The sequence below is a fragment of the Monopterus albus genome, unplaced genomic scaffold, assembly GCF_001952655.1.
Source record: "Monopterus albus unplaced genomic scaffold, M_albus_1.0 scaffold246.1, whole genome shotgun sequence".
In the NCBI taxonomy this organism is placed as follows: Eukaryota; Metazoa; Chordata; class Actinopteri; order Synbranchiformes; family Synbranchidae; genus Monopterus; species Monopterus albus.
The window spans coordinates 389,176-414,154 of NW_018128126.1; the positions used below are offsets into that span (position 1 = coordinate 389,176).

A 24,979-nucleotide genomic window follows, 5' to 3' on the forward strand; every position below is an offset into this window, starting at 1 on the left:
AAACTGAAAACATGTTAAAGCTACAGTAATTTCATACATTTGTGGCAACTAACCAGGTTAATGCTAAAGGAGCTGGCACTTCTGACAGAGCATTGCAGTGTACCACATTTACACTTTGTTTTGTTCATGTGTGTCTGTGTTGTAGGTTATCAGAGAGAGCTCACCTACAAGCATGAAGATGGGTCCTACAGCGCCTTTGGCAAGAACGATGAGTCTGGAAACACGTGGTCGGTAACAGTTCAGATGCTGCCTCGGTAACAAAAAATAATGGATGCTGTTTAGAATGCGCAAGCAGATCAAGATCATTTTATAGAGTCACAGAATTGCCTCTGTCATTAAAATGTAATATTTTTGGCTTATTGAAATTTTTGCACCAATGACAAATGGCATAGTGTACATTAACATACACTGACCAGCCACTTTATTAGGTACACCTGTACAATTGTATGCAATTCAATGCAACACTTCCACCTTAACATTTGTGTTTATGAAGCTCAAAATGTTTCAGTTTTTGATGAAATTGTCATAAATATGTAAATTCAATTGTATGTTTATTATTGAGCTCATAGTTACAGGTGGTGTTGTACTGGACTACATTATATTCAGAGGTGTTCCTAATATTCTGATCCTCTCATATATGTAGCTGGGGAGGACGAAAATATAGAGGTATATTTAAATTTATACATTTGAGAATTTCACTAAAACAAACATTTTAGCTTCATAAACAAAGATGTTAAGCCTGAAGTGTTGCATTGAAGTACATACAATTGTACAAGTGTACCTAATAAAATGGCTGGTGAGTGTATGTTACTAAATTTAAGAGGTATAACTTTTTTTTTTAATCTATCGGTATAAAAATGAAGTTATTTTACTGTATTATGAAATTATTTTTCTTACATTTCAGGTTATTTTAAGTTAGCTTTTTAAAAATATTACTAGTTTCAGTTCACATATAAAATAATTAAATGAATTTTAGTTTCAGGTCTAGATCTTACTATTATTATAATAGAGGGCAACCCAACAAATCCCCCTTGAGCAGCACTTGATGACAGCGGGAAAACTCACTTTAACCAAACAAACCTCTGACAGACCCTGGCTCTTGGTGAGAGAAAAGAAAAGAAAAGCAACAAGACACAACAAACAATCAAACACTGGTCAGGCTGATGTGGCTGGTGACTGCTCATCAGAAACAGAGAGCTCCAGGGCCAGAAAGGTACAGGGAGAGAGAGAGGACACACTACGGGAGAGAGGAGACACAACGTTAGTGATTTCTAAAATACACAAATACCTGTAATAATTGTACAGTGCAGGTGGGCTGCACAGTGGTGCTGTGGTTAGCACTGCTTCCTCACAAACAGAGGGTTCCGAGTTTAAGTCTCCATCTGTCAGCCTGACCAGGATGTACCCTCCTCTGAGCACAATGTTCACTGGCACAGGCTCCAACTCAAGTTCAGGCCTGTTTAATTGGCGGGTGGATGCAGTAGAAGTGTTGTGTAAAGTGGGAAAGGATCGGAAATCCCACCCACTGTCCGTTACTTGTGTTGACTTGGCTTCCATACCTGCCAACAACTTTTTTTTGAAGACAAATACGACCATAATAAAGAATGTTAATTATTATATGTGGTGATGTTGCAGTTGCGTCAGTAGTTACAGAACATGTTAAAACATTTAGAGCTTTGCTGATAAACTGAATATTTCAGCTCAGCCCTCACACATGTTGATGAGTGAAATAAAAATGACAAGCGCACAGTGTGTCCTCGCTGCTGTTTGGCACCAGCAAGCGGCCTAATAATTTACTTTGAGCAACCTGCCAGAAAATATTAATATTTTCATTTAATGGGCTCAAAGCACACTGCTTCGGGGATTTAACAAACCCTCTGAAAGCATGCTGGGAAGTTTGGCAGTTGGTGAATGTGTGTGGGTGTATGTTTGTGGTTAGAAGAAACTAGGCCTCTCAAATGTTTAATTACATTAGAATTCTGCCAGGAGTCTGGAGGAAATTGTCAAAATCATGTAAAATACCGCATCACAGTTTTATTGAACGCAGTAATGTAAAGTGTGAGCAAATCTAGAGGTTTTTCTTTAAAGCTCTTCTAATCAATATTTTCTATGAACAGTGGCTCAAAGGACTTCCTGTGATGTTCAGAGAGACAAATTCAAAGGTTTTTTACCTCTCTCTCCCGTACCCCCCTTTTTAAGCCTCATGATTTTGGTTTTACAGCCCACAAACTGTAGGCAGCCGTTTTCAGCAGAAATGCACTAAGCTCACTGTACTACCTGGCTAGCAGCCAGCTGCACACAGAGCGAGTGACTAGTGGGTGAGCACAGTGGAGCATTTAGCTGCTAAAGAGCCAAATATTCCTTCTCATGAGTTGGTGGAGACCAAAATGGAGTAGCACTGAAGGGTGAGTGATTGTCGGACCTCATGTCCAGCAGCTGGTTTTGGATCAGTCTCACTGCTTTAATCAGCCTCATCTTCAACCACAGCTGTCAGATGTTTTTGTTGTTAACCTGCTTAACACCAGACAAAGTTAGCAACTAGCTGGTGAACATACAGGTGGGTGACAGATTAAAGGAAAACCCTGAGCAAATGAGTGGTCTCCTCCAGGATGACAGCACCCCCATCCACAGGACACGAGGGGTCACCCAATGGTTTGATGGGTATCAAAATGATGTGAATCATATACTGTGACCTTCACCAGATCTAACCCCAGTTAAACAGCTATGGGAGATGTTGGAGCGATGTGTTAGACAGCGTCTCCACCACCAATGAGGGAACATCTTTGGCAGAATGGTGTTCATTCCTCCAGTAGGGTTCAGAGACTTGGAGAGTCACATGTTCTGGCACGTGGTGGCCCAGCACCTCACTGAGACCCTTTATGTTGGGTTTCCATTTCATTTATCACCCGTCTGTATGTAGCACATTTAAAAGCTTAAAAGCCATATTTTTCTTTGGCGTTGCTGAAGGAGAGAAAATGTCGTGGCTTGGCAGAAACATGACTAATGTTGCTCTGTGATTGCTGGATGTGTAGATAAGCAACGGTTTGCTAACATGTTAAACTCTACAGGGTGATAATACTGTATGTCAGTGTTGTTTGTTTATTTATGCCCCAACCAGCCAAAAGTATTAATGCATTTCATTGTATCCATAGTTCTGTAGTAATTAATGCAAATAAGTATGTGTAGTATAGTGTAGTATGTCTATACCTGGGTTTCTCCAGAAGCATTATGTCCAACCTTTGCTGCCTTTTCATCTGCTCCAACTCATCTTTATTCTCCATATGGGTTCAGAGACATACTGTATGACTATGTTGTAGATGCAGCTTCAGTTAAACACTGTGTTAGAGAGACAGGGTGATGTTATGGCACTGTCCTGAAGTTGGGTTCATTTAGAGTTGAGCAACAGAGGCACACATGGCTAAATTTATTTTCTACCAACTTCTCATGACTCTGTGTGTCACCTTCTAGGTTGACCTCTTTTGTGATGAAGTCCTTTGGTGGGGCGAGACCATACATCTTCGTGGATCCCAGGCACATTAATGATGCAAAGAGGTGGCTGTCAGAGCGTCAGCAGTCTAATGGTTGTATCAGATCTGTTGGGAAACTGCTCAACAATGGCATGAAGGTAAAGACATGCATCTGAACACAGTCTGGTTTCACATCCCTGGGTTTATTTGTTTATTTTTATTTTTTTTCCTATGATTCATCTCAGCTCAAGCTCGGCTTTTACATGCAAGGTACAAGTTTCAAAAATGACACCCAGGCCTTTATTGGTGGTATTAGCTCTCTGGCAATTTACAAACTGTGTGTAGTGAAGAGTAGATCTGTATGCGATCAGTATAGTTGTTGGGTTTATTTTTCTCAGGCAAGGAAAGACGAGAGGTTCAACTGTGCACAACTTAATTTATATCAAAGTTTTAATTGCACAGGTAATAAAGCAACAGTGCTTTCAATCAACAATAACTGAATCGGTTTAGTTCAAGTGAGCTAAATATGCACATTTAGTGCTCAGTACAGCTGTTTCAGGATACCAGGAGCTAAAACACACCGCAGTGTGTGTTAATGGAAAAAGCACAGTGTGGTTGCCCTGGGTCTAAAGACATAGGTCTGCAACACTCCCAGCCTGAGTCTGGACAGGGATCTTTGGTGCATGCTTTCTTTCTACTGTTGTCTCATTGATAAGTCATCGAATGCCCAGAACACGCTTAGAAAAGGAGTTTAATACTGCATCAGCTCTTTGTCGGGATAAAAGTGCACTGTGGGGAGGACGGTAATACAAAGGTGCAGCAAGATGGTTTAATGTAGGATTGTTTTGAAAATCTATTGCTCATGAACATGGTTAGAGACTTGGTTCAGCTTAGTGAAGTGTGAAACTCTTTTATTCACACGGGGCCACAGTACAGTTTGGCACAAAAAAGGCTGGATGTGAAAAAGTCAAATGGACAAACGACAAAGTAAAACCAAAAAGTAAATTCACAAGCCCTCCAAAAATATTCAGATACAGTGGAATAAAGACTAACAACTTGTGTGCTACCTACATGCATTGTGTCAGTAAGTGTGCCAGTGCGTTTTCCAGTTTAATGGTGGCACTGAGTGAGAACTAAAACTGATGTAAAGCTAACAGGTGTGATGCTGTGCTGCTGCTTTGCTGATCACTTCTACTGTAGGGGGGAGTGAGTGACGATGTGTCCCTGACAGCCTACATCACTGCCGCCCTGCTCGAGCTGGATGCCAATGTCATGGTGAGGAAGATTAAGACTCGATTACATTTCATGTGAGAGCTGTTTACTGAGAAAATGGACTCACTAGTTATCTCAGTGTATTGCCTTGTAGAGATGTTGGCATGTTTCTTATTGTGCATCTCTGAAATAGTCTCCCTTGGGGCTCCATGTGTCTCAGAGAACTGCTTTAAAAGTTGTCTTGCATACATCCTTAACATCACTCCACAGAAAGTGGTTCCACTCATTGTTGTCTCCCTTCTGCATGTGCTCCTGCACACAGTCATTGTTGTCTCTGTTTGGTTTGTGACAGGATCCAGTGGTGCAGAACTGTCTGCGCTGTCTGAAGGAAGCAGTGGGCGGCCAGCTGGACAACCTATACACCACTGCCCTGCTGTCCTACACCTTCACTCTGGCTGGAGACCAGGAGAGGCGGAGCGAGCTCATCACATACCTGCATCGCAAGTCCAACACACAGGGTAAGACAGTGAAAGCATCAGCAGCATGTGTTGTTGCTGTCGTCAAGCAGCATGAACAGGCATAACTTTGGAAAAATTTCATGTTTTCAATGCTGAAAATTTGTAGTTGAAGCAAACTGTTGAAATACAGATAGTGTTGGAGATCAAGTCCAAGTGTTGAATGCAGTTGAAATGTCAAATTAAGCTCTGGCACAATGACACAACCCTGTGCAGCAAAAAAGTTGGATCTGGTTCAGCTTTCACTGCAGCAGGCGGTGACATCATCTGGCAAAGGCGATGCATTGACCAATGATGTATCAGGGATGACTGGGATGTGGCTCTTTTGTTTACCTTGTTAGCATGAGCATTCACTGTTGAATTTGGGCCACAGTTAATGCACCATAACAACATGCCATGCATTTTTGTTAGTACTGGATGTTAAATTGTGTTTTACTCCATCTACTGGTGGTGGAATTGGTGCTAAGGTAGAGTAGGCAACATTAGCAGCATGACTAACCAAAACACAACGGAAACGCGTGGGCTGGATATGTGAATGAAGCCAGGGAGTTGTTTTTACAGGAGCAGTCTGAATGTCCACTTATCCTTTATTGTAAATGAAGTGCACAGACCTAGTCACTGCCAGCTGCCTAATGGGTGACTCCGCTGTGCTGACTGGCAGGGGGCACCCGTCATTGGGACAGAGCAGGGTCCTCAGACAATTGCCTGGACTCTCTGGAGGTGGAGTTGACCTCCTACGTGCTGCTGGCTCTGCTCTCTGGTCCAGCCATGCCAGGCTTCGGTTTGGACTACTCCTCTGGCATTGTCCGATGGCTCATTCAGCAGCAGAACACATTCGGTGGCTTCGCTTCCACACAGGTAAGACAGACTACAAACATAAAGTAGATGGTTTAGGTGAGACCTTTTAACCCTAGATTGATTGTAATGACACATTTAACCCCCCTGCTCAGGACACAGTGGTGGCCCTCCAGGCACTGGCCAAGTACGGAGCCGCCACCTACAGTGCAGAGGGCAGCACTACAGTAACGGTGACGTCCTTGGGAGGCCTGAACAAAGAGTTCACGGTTGATCAGAGCAACAGGCTGCTGTACCAGGAGGAGAAGCTGAATGAGGTGCCCGGAGAGTACACAGTCAAAGCCCAGGGGCAGAGCTGTGTGCTGGCTCAGGTACACTCAGTCGCCCAAGACAACGTCTACTCTCCATTATACATAAACATGATTTTTTAAAATCATAGATGATATAAATAAGCTAATGCAGAATAAAGGTGGAAACCCTGATGGCAGTGCAAGTGCTTCTATGAGCAGAACTCCTGACATTTTAGTCAATGAAACTTGTGCTCTGTCACTTCACAATGATCTGGTGAGTGTGTGAAATGGGAACAGATGCTGTGATAATGTCTTTCCATAGATCTCCATGCATTACAACATCCCCCCTCCCCCTGACTTCTCTGCCTTCAACATCTCTGCTATCACCATGGTCAAGTGCAACGTCAGCAGGCCTCAGCTCATCCTCTTTGTGCGCATCAGGTACTGTGTGTGTGTGTCTGTCTGTCTGTGTGGAAATCTCAATTCCCTTAATTGCATCCACACTTCCCTTACTTGCGTCTTACTTGCGGCCAGTGTAAGATACAAGGAAAAAAACTTTAGGAGAGAGGAATCGTGGAAACATGAGACGTCCTTTCCTCCGATCATCTGAAGTGACCAGCCACCAACTGGTTTTCCATAAAGGGCCATGTCAGTCTATAAAAGACTTCTGTGAAGGATGACCTCATGTATCCTCTTTTGTGGCTCCTCCAGCAGCTGCTTCGCTCGACCTGGAAGTCGTTCCAGAGAGGAACAATCAAATAAGGGACTTGAGATTTACCCTGTGATGACTGATGATTTGTTACAAAAAGTAGCTGTACTGTGTCAACATTATGGTGACTGGAACAGTTCAGCTGTTTGATTGCGAGGAAAGAACAAGTCAGACCTAATGAGCTTTGAAATGACCTTCATATAAATCAGCCAGCACAGACTTTGCTAGCATTAAACCAAGTACAACTCATTGTTATAATCCTTTTAGCTGTAAACAGCTTTTGGGTGCGATTCCTTTTTTAATTGAACATGAGGATGTTGCACACTTGAACAATACATGGCTGTTTTAGTTTTCAGCTTTCATGTTCATGTCAGACTGGCTCTTCAGATTCAGGCTTAGTTTTCCGTTACTATTTTAAATATCCTTGAAGCTACACCGACTCTGTGCTTCAGCACAGTCGATTTGAAATAAAATAAAAGCAGTTTACGGGTAAAAACAACTAACTGGACAGATGCACATGATGTCAGACAAAATTATTATATTTAATATTCAGTGAGTGATTGTTTGCAGCCTATGAGCTCTTTTTTGGACACAGACTTTTTAATGCTGATCTAAACCAGCTCACATTACAGCTGACACTTATTTCACACTGAATGTGTTGAAGAGCAAAAATGTGTAACTGTCCAAATATTTAGGGTCTGGACTGTACGGTATCTTACACAGAATTACAACAGATTGTACTGAGACCAAGACACACATTTGGTCAGAACCACTGAGTACAGGTGTAAAATTGTGAGCTTTTAATTTAATTTAAAAAACATTGAAGTTCATCTGCACATTAAATTGAAAAGGAAAAAAGTCAACTTAAAAAAACAAAACTTCTACAGACCACGTCAGCTGGAGTGAGTGCGTCTGTCATGTGGTGTGTGTTGACAGGTACCAGGGCAGGAGGGAGGAGACCAACATGGTGATCATCAACATCAAACTGCTATCTGGCTACATCCTGGACAGGAGCTCCCTGAAACTGGTCAGTTCTTCAGCAGAGCAGCCAGTGGCCAAGTTACCAGGCAGTCTTCTGCAAACTGTTTACATCACACTTGTGTCCTGCAGCTTGTGTCTGATCCTGCTGTTCTGTACTGCAGTATGTTTTAGTATTGGATTATACTGATGGTAGTCTGTGCTGTTGTAGCTCAAGACGGACAGCTCGGTGAAACGTGTGGATGTGGAAGAAGGATTCATCAACATCTACTTAGATGAGGTAGGAAGCACTGACTAAATGACGATGTTTGCTGGATGAATGTGAAAAAAATGTTCACAACAACCAACTACAACTTGAAGTTTTCATAGATGGAGTCAGGATTTTTCATCAGTTTCATAGTGCAGCTACAGTCATGGCCAAAAACTTAAACTCATGCTCAGTGTGGTCCACATGACACAAAGGTTGAATCAACTTTTCTCCATCGTAACTGGTTCCCAGTGTGATTTCCATGTCACCAGCACCTGTTGGTTGCTACAGGTGAGTTTCATTACAAACTAAAGGAGCATCACCTGCTTGGAATACAACTATTTCTGATGGTTTTGAAAAGTGTCAATAACTCTGTCCAGTCCATTTTGGAGTTCTGTGTGGAATGGATCAGATTTGGCTTTTTTCTCTGCTTTATTGTTTCAATGCAAACAAAAGAAATAAGCATGAGATTTGCCAAAGAATTTGTGATTGCAGCAGTTTTCTGGAAAAAGTGGTGAGTTATCTGACAGAAATGCAGGGGAGTCAGTGTTTTGGGCCATGACTGTATGACTATGGGTTAATGGTGCAGGAAGTAGCGAGTAAAGTCTTACAGTAATTTCATTAGGGGCCTGTGTGTGTGTGTGTGTATGTGTGTGTGTGTGTGTGTGTGTGTGGTTGCAGCTGAAGAAACAGGAGGAAAAGATATATAGTGTGACTCTAGAGCAGGATCTGCCCGTCAGGAACCTGAAACCAGCAGTGGTCAAAGTCTACGATTACTACCAGACAAGTAAAATTCCCTTCCACATCCTTTTCTTTGACTTTTTTCATGATTTGACTGATACTGATATGGCTTCTTTACCATAAGTAATAAGAAAATGAATGACTTTCTCACAGTGATACCACTTCCTCTCAACTCATTCACTGTCACACTTGTGTATTTCTAAGAATGTATTTCATTGTATTTCCAGGTGATGAGGCTGTCACTGACTACACCTCCCCCTGTGCAGAGAGTATGTAGCATTTCTTCACATTTGTCGACATATTTGATTCTATTTTATTACTTATGTCATGTTTGATACAAAAGTGTTAAGCTCCTTATCACATCCCACTGGTTCATTACAGTACTGTAGGTATATGTGAACCATCAAGTATGGAGAAAAAGTAAAGAGTTTGGGTGTCGGGCTCTTGGTGTTGATACTGGTTCTCTGTCACTGTCATGGCCTCCTGGGACACTTGAAGAGAACGGAGCTGCTGTTATCTCTACAGTTTAAAGATCAGATTATGGACTAAAAGGTGGCACAGCGGAACGGTGGTTAGCTCTGTCACCTCACAGCAAGAAGGTTCCAGGTTTGAGCCCCGGCCGACACAGGGCCTTTCAGTGCAGAGTTTGCATGTTCTCCCTGTGCCTGCGTGGGCTCTCTCCAGGTACTTCCTCCCACAGTCCAAAGATGTGCAGCTTAGGTTGATTGGTGACTGAATTGTCCGTAAAAGTGTGCGTGGTTGTTTGTCTACATGTCAGCCCTGTGATAGACTGGAGACTTGCCCAGGGTGGACCCCGCCTCTCGCCCAGTGTTAGCTGGGATTGACTTCAGCCCTTCCCCATTGATGATTAAGTGGTATAGATAATGGATTATGGACAAAAAGGATAGTCACCTTTATTAAGAGTCTTTTTGTCCCCCATTATCTACTGTACACTAGAGTCATGGAATCATTTCTCAGCTGCTAGAGAGAGGAGAATCAGTTACTTGTCCTATTTACAGTAGTGTCCCACTTTCCATAAGGCTTTTTCACCAGCAAATGGAGGTTTCATTTGGAAGTAAATTAACATAAAATCTTCAAATGTTTTTCATAAAACTGGTTAAAGGGTGAATAAAAAAATTCTTCAGTTTAATCTGACTCTTTATGCAAACATGTTTGTTTTGCTTGCAGGTGATGGCGTCAACGAGCTGTAAAAATCCATATGAAAATCCTGCGAAGCCCCAACGGGTCTCCTCAGTTAGAAGAATCACTGTGTCAAAGAAAGAAGCTTCTAGATGTTTTTTAAAACTGTTTGTCGTTGTGAGAAAAGTCCACTTTTTGTGTAATTTTAGGACCTAGTTTTAACTTTTTTTTTAAAACTTGTGATTGTTTTTGTTCTACGCTCTGTTACGTGGTAGGTGTGTCCTTGTCATCAAATTCTGACTGTTGGTAATGAAAAAGTAACTAGTCTGCATGAGAATCCATCAGGCAGTCACTGCCATCTCCCTTCTCCCTACTGGAACCTTCACATTATAACCCACTGCATTCAAGTAAAGCAGGCAGCCCTCTGTAACATTTCTGGTTTTAATAGATTTGACCATAAATCCATTTGTGAAAGTGACACACAGGGTACCAATAACACAGTATGGTCCGAGTACTAATTGTGTGTATGAAACACAAACTATTTTCTAGAAAAAAAATTCTCTGTGATGAAGTATGGTTTCAGTAAAAAAAAAAAAAAAAAAAAGAAAGTTGTTTGTTGCATCACTACCATACAATTTGAAATGCAACTGACAATAAAATTTCAAAATGACAAAAGTTAAAAATTGTACTTCTTTTTAAACAGTACTGTTTCATTTCAATAGTAAGATAATTTTTTCATTCAGGCATCCTCTTTACAACATAGGGAACAACACAATCAACAGACATGACTTAACAGCCTTACCAGTGTTGAATAGTTTGGTTTGCACATGTTAAAAGGCAAAGGGGACAATATATTAAGGTCTTTTCACTAGTTTTCTACTTCACTGTTTTAGAAGTAAATATGTTACTATCTCAGGCATACCATCCTTAAATTAACATTACTGTACCAACACATGAAACAGCCTCCGGGATCTGATAATCGCAAATAGTTCATGGCCAATCAATAGATTCACAATCTGTCGATGATCAACGTGACAACAAAGACACCAGATGAGCCCTGGTCCGTTACAGTACATTAAAGCTGGAGATATGCGATTTCTTCGTCCATCCTCATGCAGCTCGGCTCACAGTGGGGATTAAAGCAGGAAGTGCAGTTCTTAAGTATGACTTTGTCATTGATGATGGAATGCAGTGATTTGGCAGCAAATGTAGATTTTGTTGTTTGCTGTTTTAAATACCGAGTTTGAAATTGTTATAATATACTGTACAATATAATCCAGCAATCTGCCAAATACAGACTTTTGCAAATCAAGAAATGAATATTCAAAACTGAAGCAGAGTAGTTTAAGATGGTGCAGGCTTTCTGTTATAAATTTGTAGTTCCCAAACATAAGCAAAAAAAATGCTAATGACATCACTGTGACTGCATCAACATTGCTTCCAGACGCTCAACTGTTTTAAGAGATGGATTAGTACTCATCATGACTAATAATGTCATTATGACATTAACATAACTGGATATATTAGGTATTTTGAACAGAATGTGATAAATGAAGTTAATCCCCAGAGTGATCAGGGCCTCTGGTATCTCTGCCTGTAATAATGACAGGCAGACAACCACATAATAAAGTATAAAACTTTACAGCTCAAACACAAAAAAATGCATTCGTATGATTGTAGCCTTTCAGCAAAGCCGTGCTGGCCGCAGACACATCAGTAATGACATATAATCAAGGCACAGTTCTGAATTGCATTAGTATGTATTCATCCTGTGGGGTCCTGTTTTAGTGTGGTCTCTATAGCGCCCTCTAGTATTTGTTGATTTACTGTAGGCTGGCAGTGATGATGGCTGTTTCCCAGCTGTGCAGTCACATCATCAGGTTTGCTACTTGGCAAACAGAGAGGTTTCTTTTGTTTGTGTGCTCACATAGATTGATGATGCAGTTGGCACCTGAAGTTGGAAACATGATGGCATCATTCAGAAACTGAGATATATTCCTGTTCAATGCTGAAAATGTGGCGACTATGGTTAGACCAATATTGGGAGTGAACCTCAGTGTTACACAACATCTGATGAGTCCTCACCTGATATGCTGGAATGGCCACCTTTTTATTACACAGTAAATTAATAAAAAGTAGAAATTTGAAGAAATAAGCATTTAGGTTATGAAAAAAACTTGATACAAACCACTTTATCAAAAAGGGAAAAAAACAGCTCCAAAGCTGTCCATGAAGTGATAGATGAAATGTATTACTCAAAATGTCAGACTTTTACTTTTAACAAATAGTGTGACATTTTGGAAAATATACTTTCTCAATAGAAAGAGGACTGATAACACTGTGGTGTCCATACACTAAATATGAGGCAGCAGCTAGTTTGATTAGCTTAGCCTAGCATAAAACTGAAAATAGGAATGCCTAGTTTGGCTTTGTCAAAAGATGAAATATATGCCTCCCAATATAAGCAAGTTATAATGTTAATTTTTAAGGCTAGCAGTTTCCCCTGGGTTCCAGACTTTGTGCTAAGCCAAGCTAACAAGCTGCTGTCTGTAGTTTCATATTTAGCATACAGATAAGAGCGGTATCAGTCTTATTTAACTTCTGGTAGGAAAGCAGCCAGAGCTTAGAGAATAAAGCTAATACATATCGTATAGCTTAGCTTAACATGAAGACGGAGCAGGTCGACTAGAGTGGCCTAGCCAAAAAATATTGAACCACAATGTCTTTTGTTTTTGTTTTTTACTTTGAGACAGAGCCAGGGTGTTTTTGCTTGCTCATAGACTTTATGCTAAGCTAATTGTCTTGTGGCTGTAGATGGTAAATAGGAACACTGCATTTCCCAAAATATCAAACTTTTCCTTCAAAGTATCCAGATCCTGAAGGTTTTTCACTTTTCTAGGTTTAGTGGAGTACATTATTAATAATGGAAATACATTAAATATTGAAGAAAATACATGTAATGTTTAATAGAAGCTTCAGTGCTAATATCAGTACCGACTTTTCAAATTCCATATTGGTCAAACCATAAAGAAAACAGAGTGAACTCCTGAGCTGCGGTGGGTCAGCAGCTAACACAGTACCCAAAATTACTTTGGTAAGCCTTTGAGAAGTAATGTGACTAGGTTGTAGCGCTGAATACCTTAATGTGCTGTATACATTTTGCTGACCTTGATTTACATAATGTTGTTTAGTGCCTCTTCCCGTCTAAGAGCAGCACTGAGGTGAAGTAACTGTTGTGGACATGGAAGATGTCATGCTTTGCTGTGTTTAACTGTTAAAAATGTGCTAGACTCTTAGATCATCTCAAAGCCCCCGTTGATTGGTTGATTTCTATTATTTCTTATAGATTGTACCACATTTTGAGTAAGATTCTCTCAAGTATTTCTAAAATGATTACACCCTTTGATTGGAGATTCTTTTAAACTCTTTGTCTGAACTGAGCATAGTCATGATGGAACATTGAAACAAAACACTGGTGTTATGCCATTTGGTAATTTTCTCTATAAGTAAACAAAGGAAACAAATAATACAAAAGGTTCAACAGTAACTACAAGATCTCCATTTGGCAATATAGAAAAGCTTTTTGAAAGTCTTTGACAGGTATACATTTTGGTTTATGTACAGAAGTGTGTATAAGTGTGTGTGTCTGCTAAGGGCTTCCTTTTTCAATCCAAATGGAATCACATTAAAAATGTGAAGGTGAAAACATCTGCAAAGTAAAATCAAATTGTGAGATTAAAAGAGAAAAATAACAAACAAGGCAATGTTCACTGTAGAGTGGAAACAGGAAGGGCCTGTAGAGTCTGTGGTGGGAGAGTCCCTGCCGTATCTGCTCATCATCTGCACTCTCAGCAACTGTGCATCTCTCTTAGTTCATGAACTGCGTGTATCCCTCTGCTCCTGTGACAATAACATCCATCCAGATCCTCATGGCCTCCGCTGAGGGGGCCACCATGTAGTACAGTCGATCATGAGTCTTCACACAGAAGGTCAGGGAAGGGTTGGGGCTCTGAAGGCGAGGAAAACAAAGAGACAACTAGAATGACACTTTCATGTGCAACTTAAGAGTCCCAATGCCCAACCAACTTGCTGCTTTTTCACTGTTCCCTATTTAGACCTTTTACAAAGTCCAGTATACAGTTTATAATTGCAGTAGTAGAGATCAGAGCTACACTAGTTGTCAATGGGGAGACCTTTGATTTAACTGACTCAAATGACACATTTGACACAGGCACTCGATGTTTGATAATTACAGCATCAGCCTATGTTAAAATGGAAAACTTTGGCTGTTTAATGGAATAAATGCTGTTTTGGTTTTTCTGCCCTAGCACCCAGCACTGTGCATCATTACATAGAGTCAAGACAGAGCTAACTAGACTTTATAAATTGTTTTGATTTTTTTTTTTTTAACTGCCAGTCTTTAAAAAACCCAGGTCTCTTAACAAGTCTTATTGCTCTGATGAAAAGTATCTGCAGAATCCTATTTTTTATTATTTATTTGTATATTAAGTCAAATGACATGGCATGCTCTTAGTGACAAATCTCTGTTACAACTCTGCTCAGTTCTATGAAGCATTTTAGCACCAAGGTGTTTTTAGCATCTTGGCGTGTTTTATTTTCTGACCCGCAATTTTCAGACCAGACAGGAAGTGTTTGTGAACATTCATGTTCATGTCTCTGCACAAATGTTCTCTGGGGTTTAAGTCTGGACTTTGGCTGGGGCACTCCATTGTTGTCTTGGCTGCGTGCTTCAGCTCACTGTCATGCTGAGAGATGAATTGTCACCTCAGCCTGCTGAGGCTCTGTTAAAGAGGCTGTTGGGTTCTTGGTCACCTCCCTGACCAGGGCCCTTCTTGCCTGGTTTCTCAGTTTGGCCAAATAGTCACCTCTAGGAAGAGTCCTGGTGGTTCCAGACTTCTTCCACTTCTCAATTAGTGAAGCCACAGAGCTACTGGGAACACTCACATCCATGTGGTCCCTTTTGTGTGTGGACCGTTCTAAACTATGTCCAGTCAGGTTCAAGACACTTCTGAATGATAAATAAAGCAAATAGGAAGCAAGTGACAAGGGTCAGAATACTTGCAGAGATTTCACATTTTGATGTTTAAAAATTCAAAAAACATGTTTTCACTTTGTGAAAGAGCCTGAAGACGTTCTGAAACAAGTGCTTCAGAAAAGCATCAATATTGTTAATCAACTTTGGGTTTTTTAAAGGTTGTTATTTCTAAAAAGAACAAATGCCGTGACTTAAATGTAGTGGCAACACACCAGAGGCACAAACAGGGATTAGTTCCGCCCTAAGTAATATAAACAGACGCACTGAAAACAAGGAATTTTTCTTACTGAATTCAGCACAAAGAACTGTTTGTCTGGAGCATTAATCCCAAGACACTAGTAATGTAAATGAATTCATGTGTCAAAAATATAGCAGTCTATCGCTGCTTTGCTCAGAATTAACTTTTACGGGTATTTTATCTATACTGTAACATTTTTTTATCATTTTGTAAGGGCAACCTACAAGACAACTACAAGGTTTGTTTCATCTTTACACACAGTCCACTCATCTTTCACTTCTTCTCTACAGTCTGTGCTAAGTGCACCAGACTTAGTTTTTTCTCTCCGCACTGTGACATTGGAAATTACAAGTAAAATCAAAGTTCCAGAGTTGATCAGAGGCACACAGTTAGTCAAAGTGCGGTGCATTGTGACAGGCCATCAAACACACAGAGGCAGCAGCTCGGCTTTATGTTGGAAATGCAAAAAAAAGGACAAGAAGTAAGGGTCAAGACAAGCAGCAAGTAGCCCTGATGGTAAACAACAGAAACATGGCCACAGAGTACACCAAAGATACCACGACCTGAGCAGAGAAGGTTCTATGAAAATCATTAAATGGTGAGAGAGGAGATCAAATTTAGTTTTAAATGGTGAGAGAGGAGATCAAATTTAATTTATTAACTTATCTCAAATCGTAAAATGATTCAAAATTACTACAAGAAGAACTGTCCTTACCTGGATTTTCCTACTCTTAACATTTAATACAAAAACTATCTAAAAACTGTAGCAACTCTGCTAGAGTAGAAGCATATGAATGAGGAAGTGCCTGTTTTTTAACCACTCCCCACTGGGTTAAACTGGGATCACTGGGATAGACAGAAGGATCAGGCAGGATTAGCATTTTAAGTTACACACTGACACGGATCAAGCCAGTGCTCATTTTAGGTTTCTGGCCACTAAATACATTTATTAACCATGCACAGTCAGTGCTCGAGCTTCTGTTCCCTATTGACCAGGAACAGTCTGGACACACAGCGTTCAGTGGGGTTAAGTGGGTGCACAGAGAGTGTGGATACATACACTGGTCATATTCAAGTTGAAAAATCCCTTCTGTGTCAGCCGCCGACCAAAGCAAAAGCACAAACAGAGAGAAAAGAGACGAACCACAGAATGTGCACAGACAAGGTTTAAATAAAAGAGTGTAGGATAAAATAAACAGTGAAATCAGTGACAGAAAATGATTCTTTTCAGAGTGACGGTAAAAAGCCCACCTTTGTGGCGCTGCGGAGGTGATCATAATAGACCTCTTCTATTGCCTGGAAGTAGATCACACCCTTCAGCTTGGTCTCATGTTTATCTGTGGGGAAGAAAACAACGGGGGTTTGGTCAAAGACTAAAATCGATTGACAATGACAGACTTTTCTTGGCTAGAAAAGCCAAATCGCATCACGTGTGTCACCTAGAATAACGACAAGAGAAAACAGACAAAATGGTCATTAAAAAAAAAAAATCTACCTTTGATCACGACCAATTTATGGTTTGTGATGACAGATGGAAAAAGACAAGCACAGCAGTTTTTCTTGTTTTTAAACCAATGGTGCTCTCATTGTATTTTCAGACTTGACTGCATTCTTACGCTACTCTGGTACATCATTGCAGTTTATTTCATCAGCCACTGCAGAACTGCAGTAAGGAACCGGTGGGGAACTTAGCACCCCTCTCTACCTCCAGGCACAAACACTCCACTAGCCAACTTAAGAGTAGTAGGTAGAAAACGCAGCATTTCATTTCGAGGAATAAGTTTGGTTTTAATACACAGCTATTATCTGCTAATGACCTCTTTAGCATTCAAATAGCCCTGCATTTGCATCTCATTTCACTGCATCTGCAAATTCCCCAAACTCTGGTTGTACTGGTTGAGGCTGATTCATGTGGCTTAGCAGCGCTCATGACTTATGCTCGTCACCTCTCGTTACTCATTGTTCAAGGTCAAGAAACAAGGGCAAGTGATGCATCTCAAGCAGGCTCCTCAGTGAGCGCAGCGCTGTGCGCATTTTAACTACTGCCAAAGTAATCTCAGTACACCTCCTCACCCTGGCTCACTTTCAACAAGGTATGCTTTAAGCAGCTTTAAGCGGAACCTTCTGAGGACTTCAAAGGCCTGGCAGCAAAAAAGTGTCCCAGAGCTCACAGCACAAGATCTAATTACACGGGCGTGCACGCTACATGCTACATGTGCTGCTGCTCAAGGTCTGGAGGACGCATGTTCTGACTGTCACTCTTCCACGGTAAGAAATTTCTGCCACTTGACATGTTCAGTGGTAGCGAGCAGTTTGTTACCTTGGGCATTTCCATAGAGTTGCTATAAAGTTTTGCTTCTGTCTGTTGCTGACTGGTGTAATACAAAATAAATCCGGGGTTTCCCCACACACGAGTCTAACACAGGAATTTCATGCATCACATTAGTGGTGCACAGCCTCTGTTAACACAGGCTGGACAAATGAACAGGAAGACCTTACAAGTTAATGTCATCACTGGTGGAATGTAAATTATTTGATTTACTCAAGTATTTACAATAAATAAACATTGAAGTTACTTGTACTTTACTTGAATATTTCCATTTCATGCTATTTTATACTGTCTACAACAAATCAGAGGGAAATCTTGTATCTTTGTTCCACTACATTTTATCAGATCTCTGTAGTTACTAGTCATGTTACAGATTAAGATTTTTCATACACAGCATACAGTACGACGAGCTGATACAAAATGATGGAACTCAACCAATTATAAATAAAACTATACTACCAACTATATAGTATAAAAATACATACACTTTACAGCATCGGTGTTAACAAGCCAATAACATACAGTACTATACAACATTCATCTGCATTTTTAATTTGTGTAGCCATTACCAGATGTGTGTTTTCAAATTCATATTCAATCATATGCAACCAGACTGGCATGAAAAGAAGAACTGAACTCTTGAAAAAGTGGGGGTGTCTGATATTTGAGGACTAACCGTTTCTGTGTTCACAACATCAGTTTTTCTTTAGTAGTGGAGTAAGATCAGCTCCTAGAGAGTGATGCATTATGGGATGTTTATAACCTTAATGTTGCCAGGCCAGAAAATGTTTATTGTGTTTTGGAGTGTGAACATCACACTGATGATCTACTGTTTGTCTGAAAAATGCAAACAGCCAGGAGAAACAAATCTTCCAGAGCCTGATGGGATGTGAGCAGAAACACCACAGTAATGAGCATGTGGCATCTTGGGTCTTAACTCTTCTTACCAACGTAGTAGGAGAAGGTGCGTTTGAGGCGGTCGAAGAGGAACCAGCGTTTTTTCCAGGACTTTATCTTGCCTCCCATCTTGACCAGGTAGCCCTTGCACATCTTCTCAGTGAGGATGACATGGTAGCAGGTCTCCACATTGTGGCCTGATGACTCAATGTGAGAGCGCAGGTCAAACTCCTCCTTCCTAATGGGCAGGTAGCGAGTCATAGGACGAGCCTGGATCAAGACAAAAAAAAACAACAACAAAAATCATAGCAGGATCAACAGCGAGTACAACATGGAGGGTTAACTATCATGATTAGATTAGGGGCAGTATCGCTTCATATAATAACCACTAATAGGATGGATATGACACAGTTTCATTGGTTTCAAATTTAGTGAATTGATCACTGTGAAGCAATGGAATATTCAGATCACACATATATGTTTTAGCATCTTTGCCTATTTATTCTGTGGTGGTCTAAAGGCTGTTTGGAGAGGTAAATACTAAAAATAGTCTAATTTCTATATGTAGTAATAGTGAATACTGGTACAAAATATCTTAAGATTTAAGATATTAAGATATATTAACTTAAGACTTAAGAGCAGCAGCACCAGTGTAAAAGACCTGCAGGAGCCCACATGTGTGAAACCCTTCATCGTCTTCAGCAGGCAGGTGGCTAATTAGAAACCGTTCTACCATGCAGACTCAGCTGTGTCTCATCTTCCTGACCTGAGAGAAGTTCTTGGCCCTCATCTTGACCTCCTTCTCCACGAGCTGCAGCCGGTGGAAAGTTTCATCCTGCAGTCGTTTCTCTGCCTCCTCCCTTCTCCTCCTCTCCTCCTCCAGCATCTGTCGGCGAGCCAGGCTCTCTCGTTCCTGAAGGAGAGTGCCTTCTTTAATATTTCTTTGATCAGTGAACGGAGTCTGCAGGGGGCACGTTCTCTTTTTTTCAACTTGACTTCACATTCATATATTTATGTACAATTTTCCCTACTGGGAGCTGCTCACAAACTCACACCGCTGGCCTCTATGCAGCTCCACCAAAGAGCTCAATTGTTGAAACAGAACACAAAACAAGACAAAAACGCTGAAGCAACCACAGAAGGAGGACCATGTAAATGAATTCTAGTTTAAATCAATTAAAATAATATAATAAATATAACTTTTAAAAACGAGACACATACTTATAGTGAAAAATTGAATATAACTGAGTGGAAGGACGGTCGGTGCAGAAAAGATAAATGTAACAAGAGAAATGCAGGAGAGAACAATTCTGACCTGAAAATTGATCAGATAATCTTTAGCCACCTCTGTTTCCGACTCAACTTCTCCATCAGGGCACACAGAGATGAAGGTGTTTGAAATATGGAGGCCAATAAAAATGAATGACAGGACTAAGTTACTGTCATGAACCTTTATTTTTCAAATGTGTGCTCAATTCAAAGCTATTGATGGGAACACTGCAAGAACTCTCATCAGTCACTATATATTTATTCACGTAAATCGAGTAGCGATTCTGTAACACGCTCTCTGTGTCTTACCCGGGATTCAATAAGTCTGGCCTTCTCCAGCTGCGCCTCCTTCAGCATTTTCTCCATCTCTTCAATCTTCAGTGTGTCCATTGCTCCAATACTGATGTCAAACACAGCAATGCAGTTACCACATACAAACTAGTTAAACATAAAGACCATATAACTCATTTATTTCACAGTAGGGCTCAAACCGTATGCTCAAGTCCCTAATTCTCACTATAACTTTGTAATGGCGGGTCTTTCTACTCAAAGTCAGTATCCCATTTGTAAATCTGTAGGATTTGCCAACAGATCACAACATCCTCAGATGATGTAGCTTTATAAACAGCTGACATGTGCTACTCTTTGTTTTGAATCCACAAACTGAATCATTTTAACATACCCAAGCGAATAGGAGCAAATGAGATCAGTTAGGGAGTTTGAACATTATTCTCTATTATTAAAAAGTGGAACAACAGCTACTTACCACCCAGTGTTACTAATTCACAGCTATGAAACGGCAAATGTCTTTGCCAAACATGGCTCATAAACCTCCCTCCTGTCTCTGCTGTGCACTGTTCATTACAGAACAAATCCCACTGAAGTCATCTCAAAAAACAGTCCTAACAGTTTTTGAAATTTGACCCTAGAGAGCTGTAAAGGACATATGAACAATGGGAACTGCTGAGAACCTGCTGTGGCGAACACTGCTGTAGACACCTAAACAGATGGTTTCTAAATTAGCCGACCTGTGGATAAAGCGATAACTGGTGGAGAGCAGACTGGGAGTTGGAGCATTAGCTGCCTGTGGGTGTGCACACACGTGTGTGGACAAACTGCAGTTCTAACCCACCGTGGTAAGGACGTTTCTACTTTGTGATGACTTTTTGGCTGATGCGTTTGGTAATTTTATTTTTTTAATGTCATATGCACGACATAAGAAACACAGAGCGGTTTTGAACACAATTGTAAATCCTGCTACAGACGCTAGCAACCAGCTTGTGGCTTCTGCTTCTACTTTTGCAGACTGAAATGCAAACAATAAGTTAGAAATGCTTTTGAAACAGAGATCACAAGATGACTGGACTGGAACTGGTCTTTCTCTTACCTCTCTGGCAGACAGTTTTTCATAGATACTGATTTATTGTATTTTAGATATCAGTGCCTGGATGTCACAAAGCTTTGTACAGCTCAACCAGGATAAAAGTGAGATTTTAGATATAAAGTCAAAGGCTCAGAGAGAGAGAGAGAGAGAGAGAGAGAGAGATGGGCCAAAAATGTAATTCTCCAGGACTGACCCCGAGCCAACAAACCAGAAATGTTGGGTTCTTTCACTAAGAACTGAACCATAAGGCTTATGAGGCATTTGTCACCACACCTTTTTTTAATCACCTCAAAAATACTACAGCACAGCCATTTCTCTCTGAGCATCACAGAGAGATTAATATAGACTTCTATATCCAGCAGACTGGACTACTGTAATACTCTCCTCTCTGTTCGACCCAAAAAACTATTAATCACCTACAACTGGGCCAGAACTGTGCAGCCTGAGTGTTGACCAGGACCAGAAGGAGAGAGCACATTACACCTGTTTTAAAGTCATTACACCAGCTACTTGTCCATTTTCATAATCATTAAACTTGTTTTTGTTGCTTTTCCTTGTTTTTAAAATCATTCTCACACCAATATAAACCAATATGACCTCTTAGATCCAAATTGCTGGACAAGGACTTTGGTTGAGATGGCTTTTAGCTTTTACTGTTAGAACAGTCTGCCTGAGGAACTGAGCTGAAAGAGCTGATGTGTTTAAACACACATCTATGTCCAGTTGCCAGTTTTGAATATACAGTCACAAAAAAAGGTAATGGCACCACTGTTTGCAATTTCCTGGTTGTTCTGCATAAATTGGTGATTAAATGTGATCTGATCTTCACCAAAGTCACAAATATCAACAACACAATATTTCTAAACTGATAAAAAACAAACAGTCATGAGCTTTCTTCTTTATTGAACAAACCCATTAAACATGCAAAGTAATGGTGGAAAATGTAATAACTGTGTTTTAATAACTGGCTGAAAGACCTTTGGCAGCAGTAACCTCAAGCAAGACATACACAACGTTCAGGAGGAATTTTGGACCATTCTTCCTACAGAGCTTCTTCAGCTCAGCCATGTTCTAAGGACGTCTGGTGTGAACGGCTTGAGGTCATTCCACAGCATCTCTACTTGGTTGAGGTCTGGGCTCTGACTGAGACACTCCAAAAGGCAGATTCTGTGTCTCTGAAGCCAGTTTTAGTAGATTTACTTCAATGTTTAGAGTGACTGCCCTGCTACATCACCCAGCTTGTTCTGAGCTTCAGCTTGCCAACAGCCACTCTGACATTATCCTGCAGGATACCTTGATAAACTTGGGAATTCATTTTCCCCCAAAATCAGGATGCTCCCTCCACCGTACTTCACTGTTGGGATGATGTTTTCATGTTGGTATGTGGTTCTCTATTTTTCCGCCATACATAGTGCTGTGTGTTCAGAATCATCAAGGAATTTGATCCTGGTGCACTGGCTCTCAGTGTGCTTTTTAAGTCAACCAGATATGTCCATTTAAATTAAATAAAGAAAAAAGCTGTCTGTCTAGCTGTTACTATAGGGAACTGTTTTACTTCACTGACCATTCTGCCTTGTGCCTTTGGAGTGATCTTGGCTGGGCGCCCACTTCTATGGAGAGTAACCACAGTACAAAATCATCTCCATTTAAAGACAGTATGTCTGATTGTGGATTGTACTGAGACACTCCAAAAGGCAGATTCTGTGTCTCTGAAGCCAGTTTTAGTAGATTTACTTCAATGTTTAGAGTGACTGCCCTGCTACATCACCCAGCTTGTTCTGAGCTTCAGCTTGCCAACAGCCACCCTGACATTATCCCCAGCCTCACATCATGATGCTCCCTCCACTGTACTTCACTGCTGTTTGATTGTTTGTTGTGTCCTGTTGCTTTTCTTTTCTGGACTCCAGGTTTGCTGAAACCTGACTCCAGATGACATTTAGTGACCTCAGAAGCCTGGTGTTGCCATTACTTTTGCCACCATCACTTCGTATGTTTAATGGGTGTGTTTAGTAAAGACATGAAAGATCAGGACTGTTTGTGTTTTATCAGTAGAGAAATATTTTGTTGATATTTGTGACTTTAGTGAAGATCAGATCATATTTCATGACCAATTTATGCAGAACAACCAGGAAACACTGCCACTACTTTTTCTTGCGACTGTGGCTGACCAGTGGGCAAAACAATGTTTGTATGGACAGACATGGTGCAGATCCTGTCAGGGTTTCCAAATAGTTTTCATAATTTCCAAAAGTTTCCAAATACCACAATAAATCTTTCACTTGTCAAAGGCTGATCTCCTGACACCTTTACTGCTGTGTGTTCTAATACACTCCTCTCAAACTTATTCAATCCGTAGGATCAATATTCTAATATTAATTACTAATATAAACAATCAGATGAAATCAGATTCATGTTTTCATAAGGATGAATACTTAATCAGTCATAGCCGATCTACGGCCAGTCTCCTCTGGCCATACCCTCTGTCATACCTGAACATGTTATCTGGTGAGCAGGCCGAGTTGTTCCCAGTGGACACACTGGTGTCCATGCTGTCAGAGCTCTCCAGGCTCAGCGTGTCATAGGGTTGCTCTCCGGCCGATGGGGCCTGGTGGTGCAGGATGGAGTGGTGAACCAGAGGTGGGGGGCCTACAGAGCTGTGGCTCATTGCAGAGCTGTAGGCAATGACGGGCGAGTAGGAGGCTGATGAGGAGGAGGAAGTCATGAGGTGGGGCTGAGAGCCATGGAGTGCCTCCCACTGACACTGAGCCTCTGCTGCAGCTCTCTGTTTGAGCTCGGCCAGACGACGACGCTGCTCTTCAATCACCTGCTGACCTGGAGGGAGGATGGTGGGATCTGATCAGTGAATTTGTTCTGATTTTGATCTGTGGCAGAGGTTTGCACAATGTCCAACTTAAACCCTACAAGTAAAACCATGGACAAGTCAGCAGACGTCCATTTGTTTCCTACACAAGCCAACGAGCTAGCTCTAGAGCAGGTCATCTAAGACTCAATAAATATACAACCAGCACCAGCCCACAAACTACAAGACCATAAACCATGCACCACGCAACCACAAGTATGTGCTCTGTCAGAGTCACAAGCTCAAAAACCCAAACAGTCTCATCACCAATAAGCTGCAACAAATGTTCAGAACAGGTACTTGTCTGACTTCTCATATTTCAAATCAATACTGCTGTGCACCTGACAATGGGCAAACACATCTGCAAAGAGATGCCTGGGTTGTTAACTCCAACGGAGAAGTGCACTGAACTGAACATGCAAGATTTATTGTCCACCAACAGGAACATTCATAGAAGATTGATGGAAGAAGAAAGAGCGTTCGATGTTGCAGACAAAAGAAAAGATGAAAAGAAATCTTTTGGGGAGAAGAGTTAATGACACACCAGAGATGGAAAAGATGGAGAGAGAAGGATGAAGGTGGGGAGAGGGGGGTGAAAACAGGGTCTGAAATTAACAACCGCCAAGTGTCAAGTTCTGGGGAATGTTAACTTTGATGGATAAATCAATAGAAGTAACCTGACTGGCTTAACTTTTGGATAAGACTTGATTTTTTGAGGTATATAAAGACTTTGGTCTTTACCCATGTTGAAGTCTAAAGACCTGCTGCCGATTGGCTGCCTATCATGCTGCTTTGTGCCCCATGACTGCATCTAAACCTCTGCTTCTCTGCTGTTTGGACAGTTAACTTTCT

The 24,979-nt window shown here is 41.0% G+C and overlaps 2 protein-coding genes across 9 annotated transcripts in view; one reads left to right on the top strand and one right to left on the bottom strand.

The window, feature by feature from the left end:
* The window catches only part of LOC109972088 (alpha-2-macroglobulin), a 35,924-nt gene extending 25,273 nt beyond the window's left edge, over positions 1 to 10,651 (top strand). The window contains exons 27-38 of the mRNA XM_020620725.1: positions 146 to 227; positions 3,469 to 3,625; positions 4,668 to 4,742; positions 5,032 to 5,197; positions 5,856 to 6,052; positions 6,145 to 6,360; positions 6,602 to 6,720; positions 7,925 to 8,015; positions 8,178 to 8,246; positions 8,895 to 9,000; positions 9,182 to 9,223; positions 10,143 to 10,651. Coding sequence (XP_020476381.1) covers positions 146 to 227; positions 3,469 to 3,625; positions 4,668 to 4,742; positions 5,032 to 5,197; positions 5,856 to 6,052; positions 6,145 to 6,360; positions 6,602 to 6,720; positions 7,925 to 8,015; positions 8,178 to 8,246; positions 8,895 to 9,000; positions 9,182 to 9,223; positions 10,143 to 10,165 — 1,343 coding nt within the window. The 3' untranslated portion in view covers positions 10,166 to 10,651. The remainder of the gene's footprint in view (positions 1 to 145; positions 228 to 3,468; positions 3,626 to 4,667; positions 4,743 to 5,031; positions 5,198 to 5,855; positions 6,053 to 6,144; positions 6,361 to 6,601; positions 6,721 to 7,924; positions 8,016 to 8,177; positions 8,247 to 8,894; positions 9,001 to 9,181; positions 9,224 to 10,142) is intronic.
* Positions 10,652 to 10,682: 31 nt separating this feature from the next.
* Positions 10,683 to 24,979, bottom strand: part of phldb1b (pleckstrin homology-like domain, family B, member 1b) — a 79,144-nt gene continuing 64,847 nt past the window's right edge. For 6 of the 8 annotated variants that reach the window (XM_020620693.1, XM_020620694.1, XM_020620696.1 and 3 more), the window contains 7 exons: positions 23,757 to 24,099; positions 20,193 to 20,283; positions 19,381 to 19,527; positions 18,665 to 18,884; positions 16,640 to 16,725; positions 16,449 to 16,478; positions 10,683 to 14,103 (listed from right to left, as the gene is read on the bottom strand). In XM_020620693.1, the coding sequence (XP_020476349.1) occupies positions 13,963 to 14,103; positions 16,449 to 16,478; positions 16,640 to 16,725; positions 18,665 to 18,884; positions 19,381 to 19,527; positions 20,193 to 20,283; positions 23,757 to 24,099 (1,058 nt within the window). In that variant the 3' untranslated portion in view covers positions 10,683 to 13,962. The remainder of the gene's footprint in view (positions 14,104 to 16,448; positions 16,479 to 16,639; positions 16,726 to 18,664; positions 18,885 to 19,380; positions 19,528 to 20,192; positions 20,284 to 23,756; positions 24,100 to 24,979) is intronic. The other 2 variants (XM_020620692.1, XM_020620699.1) reach the window with 1 other exon arrangement.